The sequence below is a fragment of the Chiloscyllium punctatum genome, chromosome 17 (assembly GCF_047496795.1).
Source record: "Chiloscyllium punctatum isolate Juve2018m chromosome 17, sChiPun1.3, whole genome shotgun sequence".
Lineage (NCBI taxonomy): Eukaryota > Metazoa > Chordata > Chondrichthyes > Orectolobiformes > Hemiscylliidae > Chiloscyllium > Chiloscyllium punctatum.
This window is the reverse complement of record NC_092755.1, coordinates 97,951,134-97,970,113: the sequence shown is the minus strand read 5'-3', so window position 1 is coordinate 97,970,113 and position 18,980 is coordinate 97,951,134. Positions and strand designations below refer to the sequence as shown.

The 18,980-nt window shown below is 41.4% G+C and overlaps 1 protein-coding gene across 6 annotated transcripts in view; it reads right to left on the bottom strand.

The window, feature by feature from the left end:
* Nucleotides 1-18,980, bottom strand: part of ttc28 (tetratricopeptide repeat domain 28) — a 760,569-nt gene that overhangs the window by 205,138 nt on the left and 536,451 nt on the right. For all 6 annotated transcript variants that reach the window (XM_072588038.1, XM_072588039.1, XM_072588042.1 and 3 more), the window contains one exon: nucleotides 1,497-2,838. In XM_072588038.1, the coding sequence (XP_072444139.1) occupies nucleotides 1,497-2,838 (1,342 nt within the window). The remainder of the gene's footprint in view (nucleotides 1-1,496; nucleotides 2,839-18,980) is intronic.

Below are 18,980 nucleotides of genomic sequence, written 5' to 3'. Positions count from 1 at the left end.
AAGTCTAATCCTTAAAAATGTTATTTGAGATTGGATAGACTTCGAATTATGAAAAAATTATTCAAAGATTTGCAGCCATCATTTGGACTTTTCAATTTTCTCCCTTTTAATTTGAAGGGACCTGATTCTTTTAAGGGGTATTCTTTAACAAATGCCAATTCCTACCTAGCATTAATACTTCATGCATGGAATGAGATATCAAGTGTTGGAAGTTTATTCCATTGAACTTCACTGTGTTGTCTGTTTTAATCTTGTTTTTTTCCAACATTCACACATGCAAACTCCAGAGTAGGCATATCAGTCATAGAGTCATATAGCACAGAAACAGACCCTTTGGTCCAACTAGTCCATACTGAACATAATACCAAACTCAACTAGTCCTAACTGCCTGCTATTGGCCCATGTCCTTCCAAACCTTTCTATTCATGTATCCATCCAGATGTCTTTTAAATGTTGTAAGTGTACCCACATCCACCACTTCCTCAGGAAGTTCATTCCACACTCGAACCACCCTGTGTGTAAAAATATTGCCTCTTACATCTTTTTAAAATCACTCTCCTTTCACCCTAAAAATGTGCCCCGATGTCTTGAAATTCCCATCCTAGGGAAAAGGCAACTCCATCAACTCTATCTATAACTCTCATTATTTTACAAACTTCTATCAGGTCACCTCTCAACCTCCTCTGCTCCAGTGAAAGAAATCCCAGCCTATCCAGCCTTTCTTTAGAACTCAAACCTTCCATACTGCCTGGCCCGGAGTAAGCAAATCTAAGGTCATGTCTTGTGCCCACAGCAAGGTTTGGTAATGACCAAGCGAGAGAGTAGTAGGTGAGGTCCCCACAAATTTCCTGCCCCTTCTCCAATTAAGTCAGGGATTGGAAGGCAATCCCCAATCTGTCACCAAATGAAACCCTGAAGAGGGCAATTAATGGTACATCAACCCAATCTCAATACCATCATAAAATCCACTCTAATTATGGAGACCCAAGAGACATCTTGAATCTGTGCTGAATGGCTCCATGCATGAAATGGCAGAAGCATTTCAAAAACCTGGCACCCCACCCACTTTTTCCCTAACAGTGTGCATTCTGTAATGACAGGCATATGTTTTTTATAGGATTCAATATCAGCCCGAGGAATAGCAGTAATACAAGTGTGTCAATGTAATATGCTAACTGCAGTATAGTAAGGTATAAAGCTCTTTTGGCTTTCCTTTGATCTGACTGCATTTACTGCATTTAAATGATTAGCACAGACACTTATTCACTTTTTTTTCCAAACTGATTTAAGTTATTTCTACAGATGATCTGAAACCAAATGTATTTAGAGTAATTTAAGTTTAATTTAGGAAATTTTATAAATCTGAAGTATTTTATTTCTCCCCAGTGATTAAATAGTAACAACATCTAATATGTATGGAAAAGACAGGGAGCGATACAAATGCACAAATATACACACAATGAACAACCTTAGATCACATTCAGTTTCGTACTTACCGATGCCCATTCCCAAGTCCCCGATAGGCTCTGGCTTGTTCTTGCATCCGATTTAAACTCTGAGCCACTGATAAGTATTGCTCATGATATTTGACAGCTTCCTCGTAATCTCCTAATGCTTCATAGCAATCTCCCAGATTTCCATAGGCATGTCCTCTGTCCAGAACTGCATCATTGCCGCTCAACTGCTGCAGTGTAGCCAGCTGCTGCTCAAAGTAGCCAATAGCATCTTCCACTACATTCATGTTCATTTTGGTGATTCCCATGTTGCCATAAACTTGTGCCTCAATATTGGGATTTTTTAGCTTCTGTCCCAACTCCAACTGTTCTTCGTAACATTTGAAGGCCATGGTATATTTACCAAGTGCCATGTAGACTGCTGCAAGGTGGCCATGTGCTTTACACTCGCCCAGCAAGTCACTCAGTTCTTGATAGACCTCAAGCTCTTGTGTATGATATCCTAATGCTTTGTCGTATTTCTGTATTAGTCTGTATGCAGTACCCAGTGCGGCATAAGCACTGGCTTCAAGCTTCCGGTCTTTAACTTGATGAGCCAAAGTCAACTGCTGTTCATAGAACTTAACAGCACCGTTCACATCTTTCTTGCACACAAAGATATCACCAAGGTTGCCTAAAGCTCTAAATTTGGCTTGAGAGTTGTTTAGGGACTGGGCTAATGATAGGACATACTTCTGACTTTCTTCTGCTTTAGCGTAATTACCAAGGGCTTTAAACGCGAGGCCCAAATTACAGTAGGCCTTTGCCTGACTAAGTTTATCATGCAAGTCCTTGGCTAGAGCTAAATCTTGTTCGTAATATTTCACAGCCTCTTGGTAGTTTCCCAGACAGTAATGAGCATAGCCAAGGTTATGACATACTTTTCCTTCTCCTTCCATATCTTGTAGGTCAGGAGACAAGCGCAGATATTGTTCATAATATGGGACAGCCTGGATGAACTCTCCTCTTGAACAATGGAAGTTACCTAGGTTGCTAAGTGCCCGAGCTTCACTTTGTATATCCCGTAACTCTCGTGCTATGTTTAAATGGTTTTGATAGTGCTGCAAAGCCCTATCATGGGCACCCAGAGCCTGGTAGGCAACAGCGAGGTTACCATGGGTTGATGCTTGCGATGCCCGGTCATTAACTTCCATGGAGATCTGCAACTCCTGGCGGTGGTACTTCACTGCTTGGTCATACATTCCCAGGGCATTATAGGCATTACCCATATTCCCATAGGCTCTTCCTTGTGCAGCATAATCATTGAGCTCCTGAGCAATGGAGAGGTGAGTCTTGTGGAGTTTCAGTGCACTTTCATAATCTCCTTTCATCTGGTGTATTATACCTAATCAACAAAATCACAAATAGGACTGGTTAGCTAGTAATGAACTTTAAACAACTTAGACATTTAATTATCCTTCTTAAACACTGCACACAGCACTATTTAATTGAAGTTTGAATTTTCAACCACTGCTTTGCAGTTCTCCTGTTATAATTTATGATTATCATTTGTGGTTCCTCACATGTGTACTCCATCATCTTTTATAATTCCCACTTCAAATGTTGCTTATCTATCTTCCTTTTCTACAGTTGGAATTACAACATTTACAGATAAAAGAGGAAGCAATTTTGGTAATAATGTTATTCCATGCCATTGGCTGTTTAGTTTTATTGTAGATAATTGTGTTCACATAGTTACGATCATGTATCAATGCTACAAGTGAAAAAGCAAGCTTTGCCCAATTTATCACAATAATATTCATGTCTGGTTCTCTAACATCACCTGTTTCTGCCTCTGGCCCAGTTCATTTTCTAGGACAAACATTATCTTTGTTTTTGTTATCTCCAAGTTCAAATATTCCAATGCTCTCTTCTGGCCAATATTCCAACCTATACATTCCATAATCTTGAAGTCATGCAAATTCTGTTGCCATTACCAAATACACACCAAAGTCCTATCCACCCTCATCATGACTTGTTGGCCAACACAGATTTCTAATGTAAAATTCTCTTTTTTCTGCACAATTCTTCTACAACTTATATGCCATATGTTGTACATCTTCTCCACCTCAACTACCCAATCCTCATCCCAATCTTCATTCCTTCCACTTGAGGATCTTAAGCATCCCTCACTCGACTCCTATGCTCCACAATCTAGGACCTATGCTTGTGAATTCACTTTTCAAGCTTCTCCACCTCTCCTAAAACCAAAGTTATTTCATTATCCAAGTTATTAATCTCCTTCCTTCTTCGACAGCATCAAATTTGCCCTGATTACACTCCTGTGAAGCACCTTGCCCACTTTCCTACGTATGAGTAAGATTTTGTTCTTGTTGAATTAAACAAAACACCTAAAATTAAACACCCCGCATCATTTTAATGTAAAAATTCAAAGCTTCGCCAGGGAATATCAACATTTTATTCATTCAACATGTGGACTTCCCCTTTAAATTTTCACGCCCTTATGTTTTTCATTTCCCCACAAGTTTAATTTATAAAGCTCATGCAACTATTTGCTTTCACGTGATTAGTTTTCTGTTAGCTTTATTTGTTGGTTTGCTTTTACTACATTTGTATGTACACTTTCTAACTTCTAATGGGGGGGGCGGGGAGGGCATGATGGCTCAGTGGTTAGCACTGCTGCCTCACAGCGCCAGGGACCCAGGTTCGATTCCCATCTCAGGCGACTGTCTGTGTGGAGTATGCACATTCGCTCAGTGTCTGCATGGGTTTCCTCCGTGTGCTCCGGTTTCCTCCCACAGTCCAAAGATGTGCAGGTCAGGTGAATTGGCCATGCTAAACTACTAACAGTGTTAGGTACATTCGTCAGGGGTAAATATAGTGTAGGGGAATGGGTCTGGGTGGGTTACTCTTCAGGAGGGTTAGTGTGGACTTGTTGGGCCAAACGACCTGTTTCCATTTTGTAATGAATCTAATTTAAAAGTTGATCGAATAACACAAGTAGGACATACCTTGCCTGATATGAGTGAAATGTGAAATTTTCTTTCTGTGTAATTATAATAGCAATACAGTACATAACTCAGGTTTAAAGAGGAAATCAAGATTAATTAAAACTCTGATGCAGCTGAATCTCTGCCTGTACAGTCAATAACTCTCTCTCTGGACAATATCTCTAACCTCCTGTTATGATCACCTCCAAAATGAATTCAAGAAATCCCCAGTCCAGGATGTGCATGGGACAGGAAATTCCTGTCCACAATGGTCTCACCACAGAGGTGCAATTCTTTCTGGCACACATTAACATTTCTGTTACTGAAACAAAACTTTCCAAGTTGAAAAAGAAGCAGAAATCTTGGTGTCAAAACAAAGCAGCAGTTTCAGATTAAATACCACACATTGTGGACAAGAATAAAAACAGAAGCAATCCAAAAGAAAATGCTCAAACAGGCCAATGAGCATGTTAAAGAAAACACACAGGTCAATGTTTTTGAATAGAGACTTTCACAAGAAATATCAACCTGCCTTTCTTTCAGATGTTGAGTGACCTGGTATACATTTCCAATATTTTCCATTACTATTCACCAGCCTTTCCCATGTCGTCAAACTGCTGTAAATGATATGAACAGAGCTGGCCAAATAAAGACTTTTTTTTTTATAAAGAAGGGGCTCAGTTAGGCCCAAATTGCTCAGGCTCAGCTGATTTACAAGGACAATGTTACATTAAGGTTTTATTTCATTCCCTTCCAATAAGAACAGTTGTAGGCATTGCCCAATAACTTGCCCAAGTGCCCATTATTCCTGATAGAGCACAGACAATGTATGCTATTTGATCATTCAACTGTGAAGGCCATCAAAGTTGAATCCAATCAGATCCTGAGCCAACTACTAGACACATGTTCCCAGCAGGATTAGCTGGATAATCATCAGGATCAGGAGCCTCACTTAAATTTTCCAAATAATTGCTCTTTGAGCAGAAACTGGATGCAACTGACCCTCTCATTTCCTCAGCTGATTATAACTAACTTGGTAAAGATATCAAATTGAATCTTTGATCTTTTGTTGGGTTTTGATTAATATAACACTGAATAAGAAACTTAGCATACCAAGCTTTCAGAACAAGTAGAGTTAGGGGTCTGAAGGAACATTCTGGTATAGGGTACTCTGGAAACTCTACTACACGTTCGATATCAAGCCTGTCCAGACAGTCAATTATGGAATGGAAATTTGGAGGTGGATTTAAGTTCACTCTGGTAACAGGAGGGAAATGAAGTCATGTGGAAAGAAGTCATAGCTACCTGGCTTTTCAACAGCCTATCCATGAGGGGAGGAAGATTCAAAACTAAACTCCCAGCCAATTTACCCTGGATCCTATGTCCTTTGACTTACTTTATCAGCGTCCCAGTACAACCATAGAGCATAAGTATGTTCACAATTCACCAAGAGACTAACAGTTGCACTCTTCATCTGTACTCATCACTGTGGGGCAAATACGCACACTACTACAGACTGACACATTTACAGGGCAGTGTCATAATATGACCAAAAATGTCATAGAACCCTACAGTAAAGAGAAGCCCTTTGAGCCCACTAAGTCTGTACTAACTACATCCTACACTCATCCTACTTTGTCACACCAGATCCATAAACTTGAATGTTATGACACTTCAAGTGTTCATCCAAGTACTTTTTAAACATGGTGACCTTTCCCATCTCAACTCCCCTTTCAGGTAGTACATTCCAGATGCCACCACACTTCAGGTGGAAACAGTTTTCCTTAACTTCTCTGTAAACGTCCTGCCATTCACTTTAAAAAGAATGCCCCTTGTTCTTAACCTTTTCAGTAAGGGGAACAGCTGCTTTCTATCCAACCTCCATGTCCCTCAGTCTTATACACCTCTATTATGTTTCCCCTCAACTTTCTCTGCTCCAAAGAAAACAACCCGAGCTTATTCAGCCTCGCTTCAATGCTCCATTCCAGGTGACATTCTGATCAATCTTCTTTGTATTCTCTCCAGTGCAATCGCATCATTCTGAAAGCATGGTGATCAGAATTCTGCCCAGTACTCCAGTTGTGGCCTAACCAAAGTTCTATACAGCTCCAACAATCTCCCTGCTCTTATAATTGATGCCCAGGCTGATAAAGGCAATCATCCCTTATGTCTTCTTAACTACCCTATAAAACCTGTCCTGCTATCTTCAGGAATCAGTGGACAGGTGCCCAAGATCCCTCGGTTCTCCAAAGCTTCCTAGTGTCCTGCTATTCATAGAGTAGTTCCTTGACTTGCAACTTCTTCCAAAGTGCATCACCTCGCATTTGTCAGGGTTATATTCCATCTGCCCATTCCTTTTATATCCTGCTATAACCTGAGACATTCCTCCTCACTGTCAACCACTCAGCCAATCTTGGTGTCATTCACAAACTTACTTATCATCCAACCTCAACAGCCTTCCAACAAGAATCTCTGTCTCCTGCCACTAAGCCAAGTTCAGATCCAACTTGCCAAGTTGCTCTGGATCCCACATGCTTTTACCTTCTTTATCAGCTTCCCAATATGACCAAAGAACATCAAGAATAACAGCAATGTCCCACATTGGGAGTGTTCTTTAAACAGCCAGGTATGACAATGGATCACCATGTAAGTAACCTCATACTGCAGCAGGGAGCTCTGCAGAAAATTGCAACAACAGCAAGAAAATAAATCAGCAAATGCCCTGACTACTGTGATAAATACTGCAGGCAAAAGTGAGTGACATTCATCTGAGTAGCTGGCATAAGACTGTCAGCTGTTTGTTCAATACAGAACTGGATAGAAGCAATACATTTTCTAAAGGAAGAGCATAATGCATATTTGCAAAAGAGGCAGCAGAGCATGGTGTTTGCTTATGCTTATCTGTATTTTCCAAGCAACTATTCCTGAAACCAAACTGTCCAGTCTAAAACAAGCTGAGTGAGCGTTTGATTCTGAGTGCTAACACGACAGACTAAGAACATCATTTGGAGCACTGATCACTAAAAGTGAAATCATAAGCAACACACTGCAGCATCATGAAGTGGTGCACTCTGCGTTTAAGTCTGCACAATTCTCTCACGGACTTGGATGGATTCTGTATATTTATTCAGACTGAGGCCAAGCTGGATTAATCTAATCAACAATGTAGCTTTAAACCAAAGGAGGCAAATTACTGCATTAAAAAAAAATAGAATTTTGGCATGTCATTTCAAATTTGAGCCTTGCCGAATGATTTATAATTCCAATCTTGAATTGCCTGTTAACTGAATTCTGCCTGAGTTTCTTCTTTGGGGAAGGGGGAAAAACACAAGAGTCAGAGCCACACGATTTTTTATATGGATTGTACAGTAGGTATGTGATGGCACATGCTTATGGGGCCTCCGTAATACAGTCAGCATTAGACAGCTGCTATTAATTTAGCAGCTTTTCGACCACATTACAGTCCCATTTTCAAGCCGCTGGAAATCTGAGCCACTCAAGTCCATTTTATCCACTGGCCATGCTGATTTTACTGTTTGCTCTTTAATTTTCCAAAAAAGCAGAAAGAAATTTGAGCTTATTCAAAAACAGGGGGAAAAAGCATCGATCTCTTTCCAGCTGAATGTTGCAATATCAAGAGCTTAAGGAAGCTGAGGAAATCTTGGTGAAAAAGCGGATATTTCCTATTGCTCTACGTTCACAGCAACAATGCAAAAAGAACTGAGCTTTGATCAGTATACCCTACATTATAGTGATATAATTATTATAAAGATACCTTTCTTAAGTTTTAGTTTTAACAATGATTGCTCTCCAGGTAAAGAACCAACAAGCACTTCCCATTACACTGCAAGTCTGCAGTGTTCAGAAGCAATTGGCCACCATTGAAATTATTAAAAACCCAAAGGGGCTTTTTTTGGCCAAGAATACAATCTCTTTCACAATGAATCATGGCACTACTGTGAATATCAAGTTCCATGATTCAACAAATAGAATGAAAAAAATTCTTTATCAGTTAATGCTGAAAATAATCTTGCTACTTCAATACTGTATTGCTTGTCAGAACTTGGCAACATGAAGGAAAAATTTATTTACAATAGCAGTGAGAGAGGAAGAAAGTAATTCAGGTGGAATATTATCACTCAATGGGCTGAATCTCCGCTAACATTGGAGTACTTTTTAGTTCTCATTATTGGTCACTGTCTTATTATATGTCTCTTGCATTTCAGCTGTTAGATAGTTCATTATGATCCTCAACATCTCTTTATTGACTCGTGCACTCTTGTTGCATGTGAAACCACTTAACTATGAAACTTGCATCTGCACTGTCACACCTCAAGGGCATAACAATCTGCAGGACAAAATTTAAATGTGCTGATCAAATTCAATTTCATATTAATCAATTGGTGATCAGTCCAAAACTAAATTTAAATCATTCAATATATAGGAAAAGCCAATCAAAAATCACCAAACATTATAAATCAACCAAATCAAAATTGTTCAAGTTAGTTTTTAGCCAGTCATTCAGTAAGCAAAACAAATTGCTCAATCCATAGTGTAACAGAATAGAATCATAAAATCCCCTACAGCGTGGAAGCAAGCCAATAGGTTTCTTCAAGTCCTTCGGACATCCAAGGGACATTCTTCACATTCCTCATTACTTCAGTGAAATGATGGTTAAAATCTTAAATGTGAGATAATTCTGAAAACAATGGCAAATGACCACCAGTTTGAGATCCACGAGTTTTGAAGGGAAAAATGAAAAATGTTCTTTTACGTCTTTGAAGGTTCAAATCACAAAGAGTATTATCTTACTCTATTCTGTTTCACTGATAATCTAAAACTATCAATTGCTTCGTCAGTGAAAGGTATCAGTGTGTCCAACTCAGCTCAATGCTAACTCCACTTATTGCCTTGGTAGCAGGTTGAGATAGACATATGGGAGAATACTTGATGGAGCAAAATAGTCTAACAAAGTCGTATCAGCCTCAGACAGTGGACAAATGTGAGTAATTGAGGTGAAGCTTACATGCTGAGCCAGGTGCATACATCGTCTTATGTAAGTTTCTAATTAACATTTCCAATAACTTAGCCCTCAAATTATACAGAAAACTTTGGACAGAATTTGAATCCTACAAATAATTCACAGCAGAGATGTGCTGCAGTGAAGGGAACTATCATCCCTGAACACAATATGCAAACCTCATGAAACAGGCGACAATAAAGTGATTTAATGTTCTAAAAGAAAGGAAATAAAGTGCTGTTCGATATGTCACTCTCTCTCTCCCAATGCTCCCATTCCTGGGCTTCTTTCATAATCTATGTTGATACAACCATTGTAATGTAATCCAAACTGCTTTACCTTCTCTCAATTTGATAAATCAAATATCGTTGGTTCACGAGTTGTTTGTCTTAGTGTGATTGTCATAGCTAAGTGACAAATTTGAGAGTTCAAACTTATCAAGAGCACTTTAGCACAGAATCTAAACTGAAGGAAAATGACTGAGAACATTGCATGGTTCAGATGAAACACTAAACCAGGATTTTGTAGCCTATCTTCAGGTGGATAATAAAAATCTACACAGGTTGCTCAAATTCCTCCAGTGTCCTGACCAATACCTCTTCCTCAACTTGCATCAATAATGTGACATATTAGTGTTTATTGCAGCTTGCTCACAGAACCACCTGTCATGTTGACTTACATAGGAATGTTGATTTTTGACTTACTCCAGTTGTATGTCAAATATCTTGGGAAGTCCCTGGACAGGTAATGATGTGTTAAATTGATTGCAAATTCTTTACATTTGCTGCATTAGTTCAAGCCGGGCAGCAGTTGTGGTACCTCAATGATAGGAAAAGAAAATTCAGCCAAAGCTTCTGATGTTGGACAACAGCAAACCTCCCTGCTGCAAAGTGTATGTATGGATCTCATAAATTAGAAATGAGTGGGAGCAGCGGCCGAGGTAAAGCGAACCCGGGAGACTACAGCTAAGGTAAGACAGTTTGTTTCAAAATTACTTACCTGTAGCGGGCAGCGGAAGTGAGGTTGGAGCGCATAGCTGGGCGGGAAGGTAAGTGATTAGTATTTGAGTGGGTGTGTTCTAGACCCCAGGTCCTACTTCCGTAGGGCCTCCTCTAACCTAACTTTAAAGTCCACAGGTTATTGACTCAGTGTTCTTGTTTTTGGAGACAGTGTACAGTCATGGCAGCGCAGGCGGTGGAATGTTCCTCCTGCAGGATGTTTGAGGTAGGGGTGACCACCGATACTCCTGCCGACTTCGTGTGCAGGAAATGCAGTCAGATCCTGATCCTCACCGAACGAGTTAGGGAACTGGAACTGGAGCTGGATGAGCTGAGGATTATTCAAGAGGCTGAGAGGGTGATCGATAGAAGCTACAGGGACATAGTTACGCCGGAGAACAGAGGTAGCTGGGTAACAGTTAGAGGTGGGAAGGGGAAGAAACAGGCAGTGCAGGGTTCCCCTGTGGTCGTTCCCCTAAAAAATAAGTATGCAGCTTTGGAAACTGTTGGGGGGGACAGCCTTGCAGGTGTAAGCTGCAGTGAAGGGGTCTGTGGCTCTGAGATTCAGAAGGGAAAGGGGGAGAAGAGGAGAGCGCTAGTTATAGGGGACTCTCTAGTTAGAGGGACGGACAGGCGGTTCTGTGGACATGGGCGAGACTCTCGGCTGGTTTGTTGCCTCCCGGGTGCTAGGGTCCGAGACGTCTCGGACCGTGTCTTCAGAATCCTTAAGGGGGAGGGTGTGCAGCCAGAAGTCGTGGTACACATTGGCACCAACGACATAGGTAGGAAGAGGGGTGGGGAGGTCATTCAAGAGCTCAAGGAGTTAGGCTGGAAGCTAAAAGCTAGGACAGACAGAGTCGTCATCTCTGGGTTGTTGCCGGTGCCACGTGACAGAGAGGCAAAGAATAGGGAGAGAGTGCAGTTGAACACGTGGCTGCAAGGATGGTGTAGGAGGGAGGGCTTCAGATATTTGGACAATTGGACTGCATTCTGGGGAAGGTGGGACCTGTATAAACAGGACGGGTTGCACCTGAACCAGAAGGGCACCAATATCCTGGGGGGTAGGTTTGCTAGCACTCTTCGGGGGGGTTTAAACTAATTTGGCAGGGGGATGGGATCCGGACTTGTAGTCCAGCAAGTAAGCTAGCTGTGTGTCAGGATGTCCAAGACTGTAGGGAGGCTGTGGAGAAGGTAGCACTGACAGGGACTACTTGCGGACACAGAGATGGGCTCAAGTGCGTATACTTCAATGCAAGGAGTATCAGAAATAAGGTGGGTGAACTTAAGGCGTGGATCGGTACCTGGGACTACGATGTTGTGGCCATCACGGAAACATGGATAGATGAGGGACAGGAATGGCTGTTGGAGGTTCCTGGTTACAGATGTTTCAGTAAGATTAGGGAGGGTGGTAAAAAAGGAGGGGGGGTGGCATTGCTAATTAGAAATGGTATAACGGCTGCAGAAAGGAAGTTTGAGGGGGATCTGCCTCTGGAGGTAGTATGGGCTGAAGTCAGAAATAGGAAAGGTGCAGTCATCTTATTGGGTGTTTATTATAGGCCCCCCAATAGCAGCAGAGATGTGGAGAAACAGATTGGGAAACAGATTTTGGAAAGGTGCAGAAGCCACAGGGTCGTAGTAGTGGGCGACTTCAACTTCCCAAATATTGATTGGAAGCTCTTTAGATCAAGCAGATTGGATGGGGCAGTGTTTGTGCAGTGTGTCCAGGAAGCTTTTCTAACGCAGTATGTAGATTGTCCAACCAGAGGGGAGGCCATATTGGATTTGGTACTCGGTAACGAACCGGGACAAGTGGTGGGCTTGTTGGTGGGTGAACATTTTGGTGATGGCGACCACAATTCTGTGACTTTCACCTTGGTTATGGAGAGAGATAGGTGCGCACAACAAGGTAGATTTTACAATTGGGGGAAGGGAAATTACGATGCTGTAAGACAGGATTTGAGGAGCATACGTTGGGAGCATAGGCTGTTAGGGAAGGATGTGGTGGAAATGTGGGACTTTTTCAAGGAGCAGATACGACGTGTCCTTGATATGTATGTACCGATCAGGCAGGGAAGAAATGGTCGTGTGAGGGAGCCTTGGTTGACGAGGGAGGTTGAATGTCTAGTAAAGAGGAAGAAGGAGGCTTACATAAGGTTGAGGAAACAAGGTTCAGACAGAGCAGTGGAGGGATACAGGATAGCCAGAAGGGACCTGAAGAAAGGGATTAGGAGAGCTAAGAGAGGGCATGAAAAATCCCTGGCGGATAGGATCAAGGATAACCCCAAGGCATTCTATGCATATGTGAGAAACCTGAGAATGACGAGAACGAGGGTAGGTCCGATCAAGGACAGTGGTGGGAGACTGTGTATTGAGTCGGAAGAGATAGGAGAGGTCTTGAACAAGTACTTCTCTTCAGTATTTACGAACGAGAGGGACCGTATTGTTGAAGAGGAGAGTGTGAAACGGACTGATAAGCTAGAAGAGATACCTGTTAGGAAGGAAGATGTGTTGGACATTTTGAACAACTTGAGGATAGACAAGTCCCCCGGGCCTGACGGGATATATCCTAGGATTATGTGGGAAGCAAGAGAGGAAATTGCAGTACCGTTGGCAATGATCTTCTCGTCTTCACTGGCAACTGGGGTGGTACCAGGGGACTGGAGAGTAGCGAATGTTGTGCCCCTGTTCAAAAAAGGGAATAGGGATAACCCCGGGAATTACAGGCCAGTTAGTCTTACTTCTGTGGCAGGCAAAGTAATGGAAAGGGTACTGAGGGATAGGATTTACGAGTATCTGGAAAGACACTGCTTGATTAGGGACAGCCAGCACGGATTTGTGAAGGGTAGGTCTTGCCTTACAAGTCTTATTGAATTCTTCGAGGAGGTGACCAAGCATGTGGATGAGGGTAGAGCAGTGGATGTAGTGTACATGGATTTTAGTAAGGCATTTGATAAGGTTCCCCATGGTAGGCTTATGCGGAAAGTCAGGAGGCATGGGATAGAGGGAAATTTGGCCAATTGGATAGAAAACTGGCTAACCGGTAGAAGTCAGAGAGTGGTGGTAGATGGTAAATATTCAGCATGGAGTCCAGTTACAAGTGGAGTTCCGCAGGGATCAGTTCTGGGTCCTCTGCTGTTTGTAATTTTTATTAATGACTTAGAGGAGGAAGTCGAAGGGTGGGTCAGTAAATTTGCAGATGATACAAAGATAGGTGGAGTTGTGGACAGTGAGGAGGGCTGTTGTCGGCTGCAGAGGGACTTAGATAGGATGCAGAGCTGGGCTGAGGAGTGGCAGATGGAGTTCAACCCTGCCAAGTGTGAGGTTGTCCATTTTGGAAGAACAAATAAGAATGCGGAATACAGGGTTAATGGTAGGGTTCTTGGTCAGGTGGAGGAACAGAGGGATCTTGGGGTCTATGTACATAGATCTTTGAAGGTTGCCACTCAGGTGGATAGAGTTTGTAAGAAGGCCTATGGAGTATTATCGTTCATTAGCAGAGGGATTGAATTCAAGAGTCGTGAGGTGATGTTGCAGCTGTACAGGACTTTGGTTAGGCCACATTTGGAGTACTGTGTGCAGTTCTGGTCGCCTCACTTTAGGAAAGATGTGGAAGCTTTGGAGAGGGTGCAGAGAAGATTTACCAGGATGTTGCCTGGAATGGAGAGTAGGTCGTACGAGGATAGGTTGAGAGTTCTCGGCCTTTTCTCGTTGGAACGGCGAAGGATGAGGGGTGACTTGATTGAGGTTTATAAGATGATCAGAGGAATAGATAGAGTAGACAGTCAGAAACTTTTTCCCCGGGTACAACAGAGTGTTACAAGGGGACATAAATTTAAGGTGAAGGGTGGAAGGTATAGGGGAGATGTCAGAGGTGGGTTCTTTACCCAGAGAGTGGTGGGGGCATGGAATGCGCTGCCCGAGGGAGTGGTAGAGTCAGATTCATTGGCGACCTTTAAGCGGCATTTGGATAGGTACATGGATGGGTGCTTAATCTCGGATAGAAGTTCGGCACAACATCGTGGGCCGAAGGGCCTGTTCTGTGCTGTATTGTTCTATGTTCTATGTTTAAAATTCAGCTCCAATGTCATCCATGGTTAAACAGCCCAATGACACTTATTTAGCAATATACAAGAGAGTTGCAAATATTCAGCCAAGCATATCGCTGCAATGAACTTCACTGTCATGGGACTTGTTTTCGGCCAGTCAGGCATGTGTGAAATACTACCATCAAGAATAGGAATCTCCAAGCTAAATTATTGCAAAAGCCAGGCTTGTGGTATTTCTGGAGTGCGCTCTGTCTCCTTCTTATGACAACTTATGTGATGGGTCTCTTATTGGGAATAGACTTTGGAAATTGGTTTGATAGTTGTGTGAAAAGTTTATTTTTCAATGCTTCATACATACTGTGCTTTTTCTTGAACAGATTTTGTTTCCACACCTGGAATATCTTGTTGGGAATATTTTTATTCAGACATTACAAAAAGCTAGATAATTATTTCCTGCTAAGTTGCCAGAAACTATTCTCTAACTGTAGCTTTCATGGGGTTTTAGCAGAACAGCAACAAATGAAAGAGGAGGCCATGTGAATTGGAGTGCCTCCAATATCAAAATTCACAGGAACTTGGGGAACCACAGTTATCTAGACAGAGTGTGTTCAATTTAGGGACAGGACCCCAGAAAAGATACATTGGCCTTGAAAGGTATCATTTAGGTTTAGATTTACTCAGGTAAGATTAATAAATAGGTTCCATAAATTTAATACCAATTCCACTGGCTTTATAAGTTAGTGAGATGGTCTATTGGATGAATTTAAAATGATTCAATAAGGAAGACAGAGACATGATTCCCTTTGCCGGAAATGTCGAGAACATAATACTCAAGAGCCAGGCCATTGTGGAACAAAATCAGCAAGTGTTTTTCAGACAAAAGGTTGAGGAAATCGGAAATTCTCTTTCCAAAAGGCTGTGAATGCTGCATGAATTTGAGATTTAAAGGCTAAGATCAATAGAGTTTTACTAGAAAAAAAACAAGGAAAATGGAACAAAAATACATAAATGGAATTGAGATACAGATCAGCTGGATGGTAGAACAAACTTGAGGAGCTGAATTGCCAGCTCTACTGATATGCTCCTTGAACAAGCCCAGTTCTAGAACCATGGCGCTACCACAGCGGCACTAGGTAAAGAACTTAGGCTTATTGAATGGGAAGAAAGAATCAAAGGTAGGTAGCAAAGGACACATGGCGAGGTCAGGATGGCATGTGATTTCTGATGGTGTTCTCACAGAATGATTGCGATATAGTGGACAGCGAAGGAGGTCATCTTGGATTACAACGGGATCATGATTAGATGGGCCAATGGGCTGAGAAGTGGCAGGTGGAATTTAATTTAGATAAATGCAAGGTGCTGCATTTTGGGAAAGCAAATCTTAGCAGGACTTATACACTTAATGGTAAGGTCCTAGGGAGTGTTGCTGAACAGAGAGACCTTGGAATGCAGGTTCATAGCTACTTGAAAGTGGTAGATAGGACAGTGAAGGAGGCGTTTGGTATGCTTTCCTCTATTGGTCACAGTATTAGGTACGGGAGTTGGGAGGTCATGCTGCGGCTGTACAGGACATTGGTTAGGCCACTGTTGGAATATTGCGTGCAATTCTGGTCTCCTTCCTATCGGAAAGATGTTGTGAAACTTGAAAGGGTTCAGAAAATATTTACAAGGATGTTGCCAGGGTTGGAGGATTTGACCTATAGGGAGAGGTTGAATAGGCTAGGGCTATTTTCCCTGGAGCGTCAGAGGCTATGGGATTTACAAAATCTTGAGGAGCATGGATAGGCTAAATAGACAAAGTCTTTCCCCTGGGGTGGGGGGAGTCCAGAACTAGAGGGCACAGGTTTAGAGGGAGAGGGGCAAGATATAAAAGAGACCTAAGGGGGAACCTTTTTCATGCAGAGGATGCTGACAGACCTACTGAGTTTCTCCTGCATTTTCTATTTTTATTTCAGTTTTCTAACATCTGCTATATTTTACTTTTATTTGGCTACATTTTGTAATGTCCCGCCAAATATTCTGCTCAAATATATTTGCGGTATCTGATCAACATGAGGTTGACACTAATTTAAATATGACAATAAACATATTTTAGGGACCTTCATGTAAACTCATGACAATAGCAGTATGCCATGCATGCTGTGGTTAAACTAATAATTAAGTGGGACTCCCTAATCACTCCCAATGCAGTGTAAATTAAACAATAAGCAAATCTTTCTCAAATCTGTTATTAAGCAGGAAAAGCTTAATTTTTTTCCTCATTAATAACTTACTATTCTGCGTTCTATATGTTTGGTCTCAATTCGCTTAGTGTTTTTTCTAGTTGCTCTTGGCAACCATGTAATCCTTGAACAGGAACGTGCCATTCCTGACATGAAGGTCATCCAGCCGTACTTTAACATTTTAAAATGCTGAACTGTTCTGTTCTTCTGTAAAACAACATAAATATTTAGTCTTGTTATTCTCAGCATTAAGTATTCTTGTAAAAGACTGTTCTCACTCAATAAACATAAAAACAATTTTTTGTTTCTAAATCTCCCCTCCCTGCAAGTTCTGACAAATGTAGACTGCGCTGCCAAAGATGCAATGAACAGCAAATAGTTGGCACTGGACTCATTTTATAAATCACTGCTTTATTATTTTTTAATGAGCAGCCTGAGTGTTATTGAAATATCAGATTCAGGGTTGCCATAATGAAAGAATACAGCAAGTAACACCACCCAATAATTTCCTGCACCAGGATGTGTCAGTTCCTTTTGCTGAATGTTCTCATCACTTTTTCTCCTTCATCAGTTTTCAGAACAGTCTGGAATCTTCTGGCAGAACTTTTAAGGTGACAGCCACTTTGTATGATTTAGCACAGATTAAAATAACCGTGTCTCTATCTATCATATTCTGCTTTTAATCAACCCTTTTAATTCTGACAGGGTTTCAATTGTAATACATGCAAATGTATAAAAATTAATGAAAGGTGAACTTGGACTTGCCACGTTCAGCACTAACAGAGAATACAAATCTCTGACCTCAGGTGTTCATGTTGTTCTAAGAAAGAAGGGAACAGCCTGGGCATGTGAATACAATAATACACAGGGATCTGTTAATTTTCTGAATGCTGCATAAAAAGATCATGAGAGGAGTTAAAAATGGAAACGCATCTTTGCAACATATATTTGTAATCACAAGACGAGGTTGACTCTGTAGAATTCACAAAGTATTTTGTGAAAATCACAGCAGAACATTTATCGAAAGATATGGTGACCTCAGCTGTAAAAAAACCTATGATCAATTGATTAAAGAGAGACATAAAATACTAACAAGCTCCAGTGCAAAGACCAAAAATGATCATTCATTTGTCAGCATGTCAATAAGCACCTCATATCATTGTTTTGTGTATTCCTGGGCATTTGATAGGAAATATCTGCCATTTTCTAGTTGCGAACAAAAGGCGGTTAAATCATGACAAACTCACACACTTTTAAACAGAGATTTAAACAACTTAAATACTAGCCAGTTTCTATTGATCGAACAGGAACTGCCTTTTGGCAGAAGAGAATATCTTTCTCCATTATCCAATACTTTGTCCTTTCTGATTAGACTCCTAAAAAGCGGAGCTTTAAATTTTAATCTTGTTCCTCTTTGCTCTGAATCTTCTATTGCACACAATATCCTCTCTGCATTGATCCTATCAAACCCTGTCCTGACTTCAAACAGCATAATTGGATCACCCTCAACCTTTAAACACAGAGGTTCCAGACACATGGAAATTGCCTATTGACAGCTTCAATTTCCTGGACAATTCCCTTGAAATCTGCCATTTTGGGAATTCTGTGGAGTCCCAGTGTGCACCCCCCATCTATACTATATCTATGGATCATGGGATGCTCTTCAGAGAGTTGGTGTTGGCTCAATGAGCTGAATGGCCTGCTTCCACACTAAGGATTCCATAATCCCTGTGGCTTGACACTGGTTACAGCTTACTAACCAGATAATGATCCTTTTATCCCCTGTCTCTCCTTCCTGTCAGCCAAACAATTCTCTGTCCATGATAATCTATTACCCTTATGTGGCATTTTAACATACACCTTTTGGAAATCCAAGTACACCTACAGTTTGTATCTACGTTACTTGTTACTTCCTCGGAGTATTCTTTGACACTGGAACTGTGCTTATAGAACAGAAAACAGTACAGGCCCTTTGGCCCTTGATATTGTGCTGATCTTTTATCCCACTCTAAGATCAAACTAACCTACATACCTTTCATTTTACTATCATCCATGTGCCTATCCAAGAGTCACCTTGACAGTGCATTCCACACACTGTGAAAAGAACCTACGCTTGCCATCGCCCCTAAACCTTCCTCCGGTCACCTTAAAATTGTACCCCCTCTTGATAGCCATTTCCGCCCTGGGAAAATGTCTCTGGTTATCCACTACCTATGCCTCTCAACATCTTGTACACCTGTATCAAGTCAT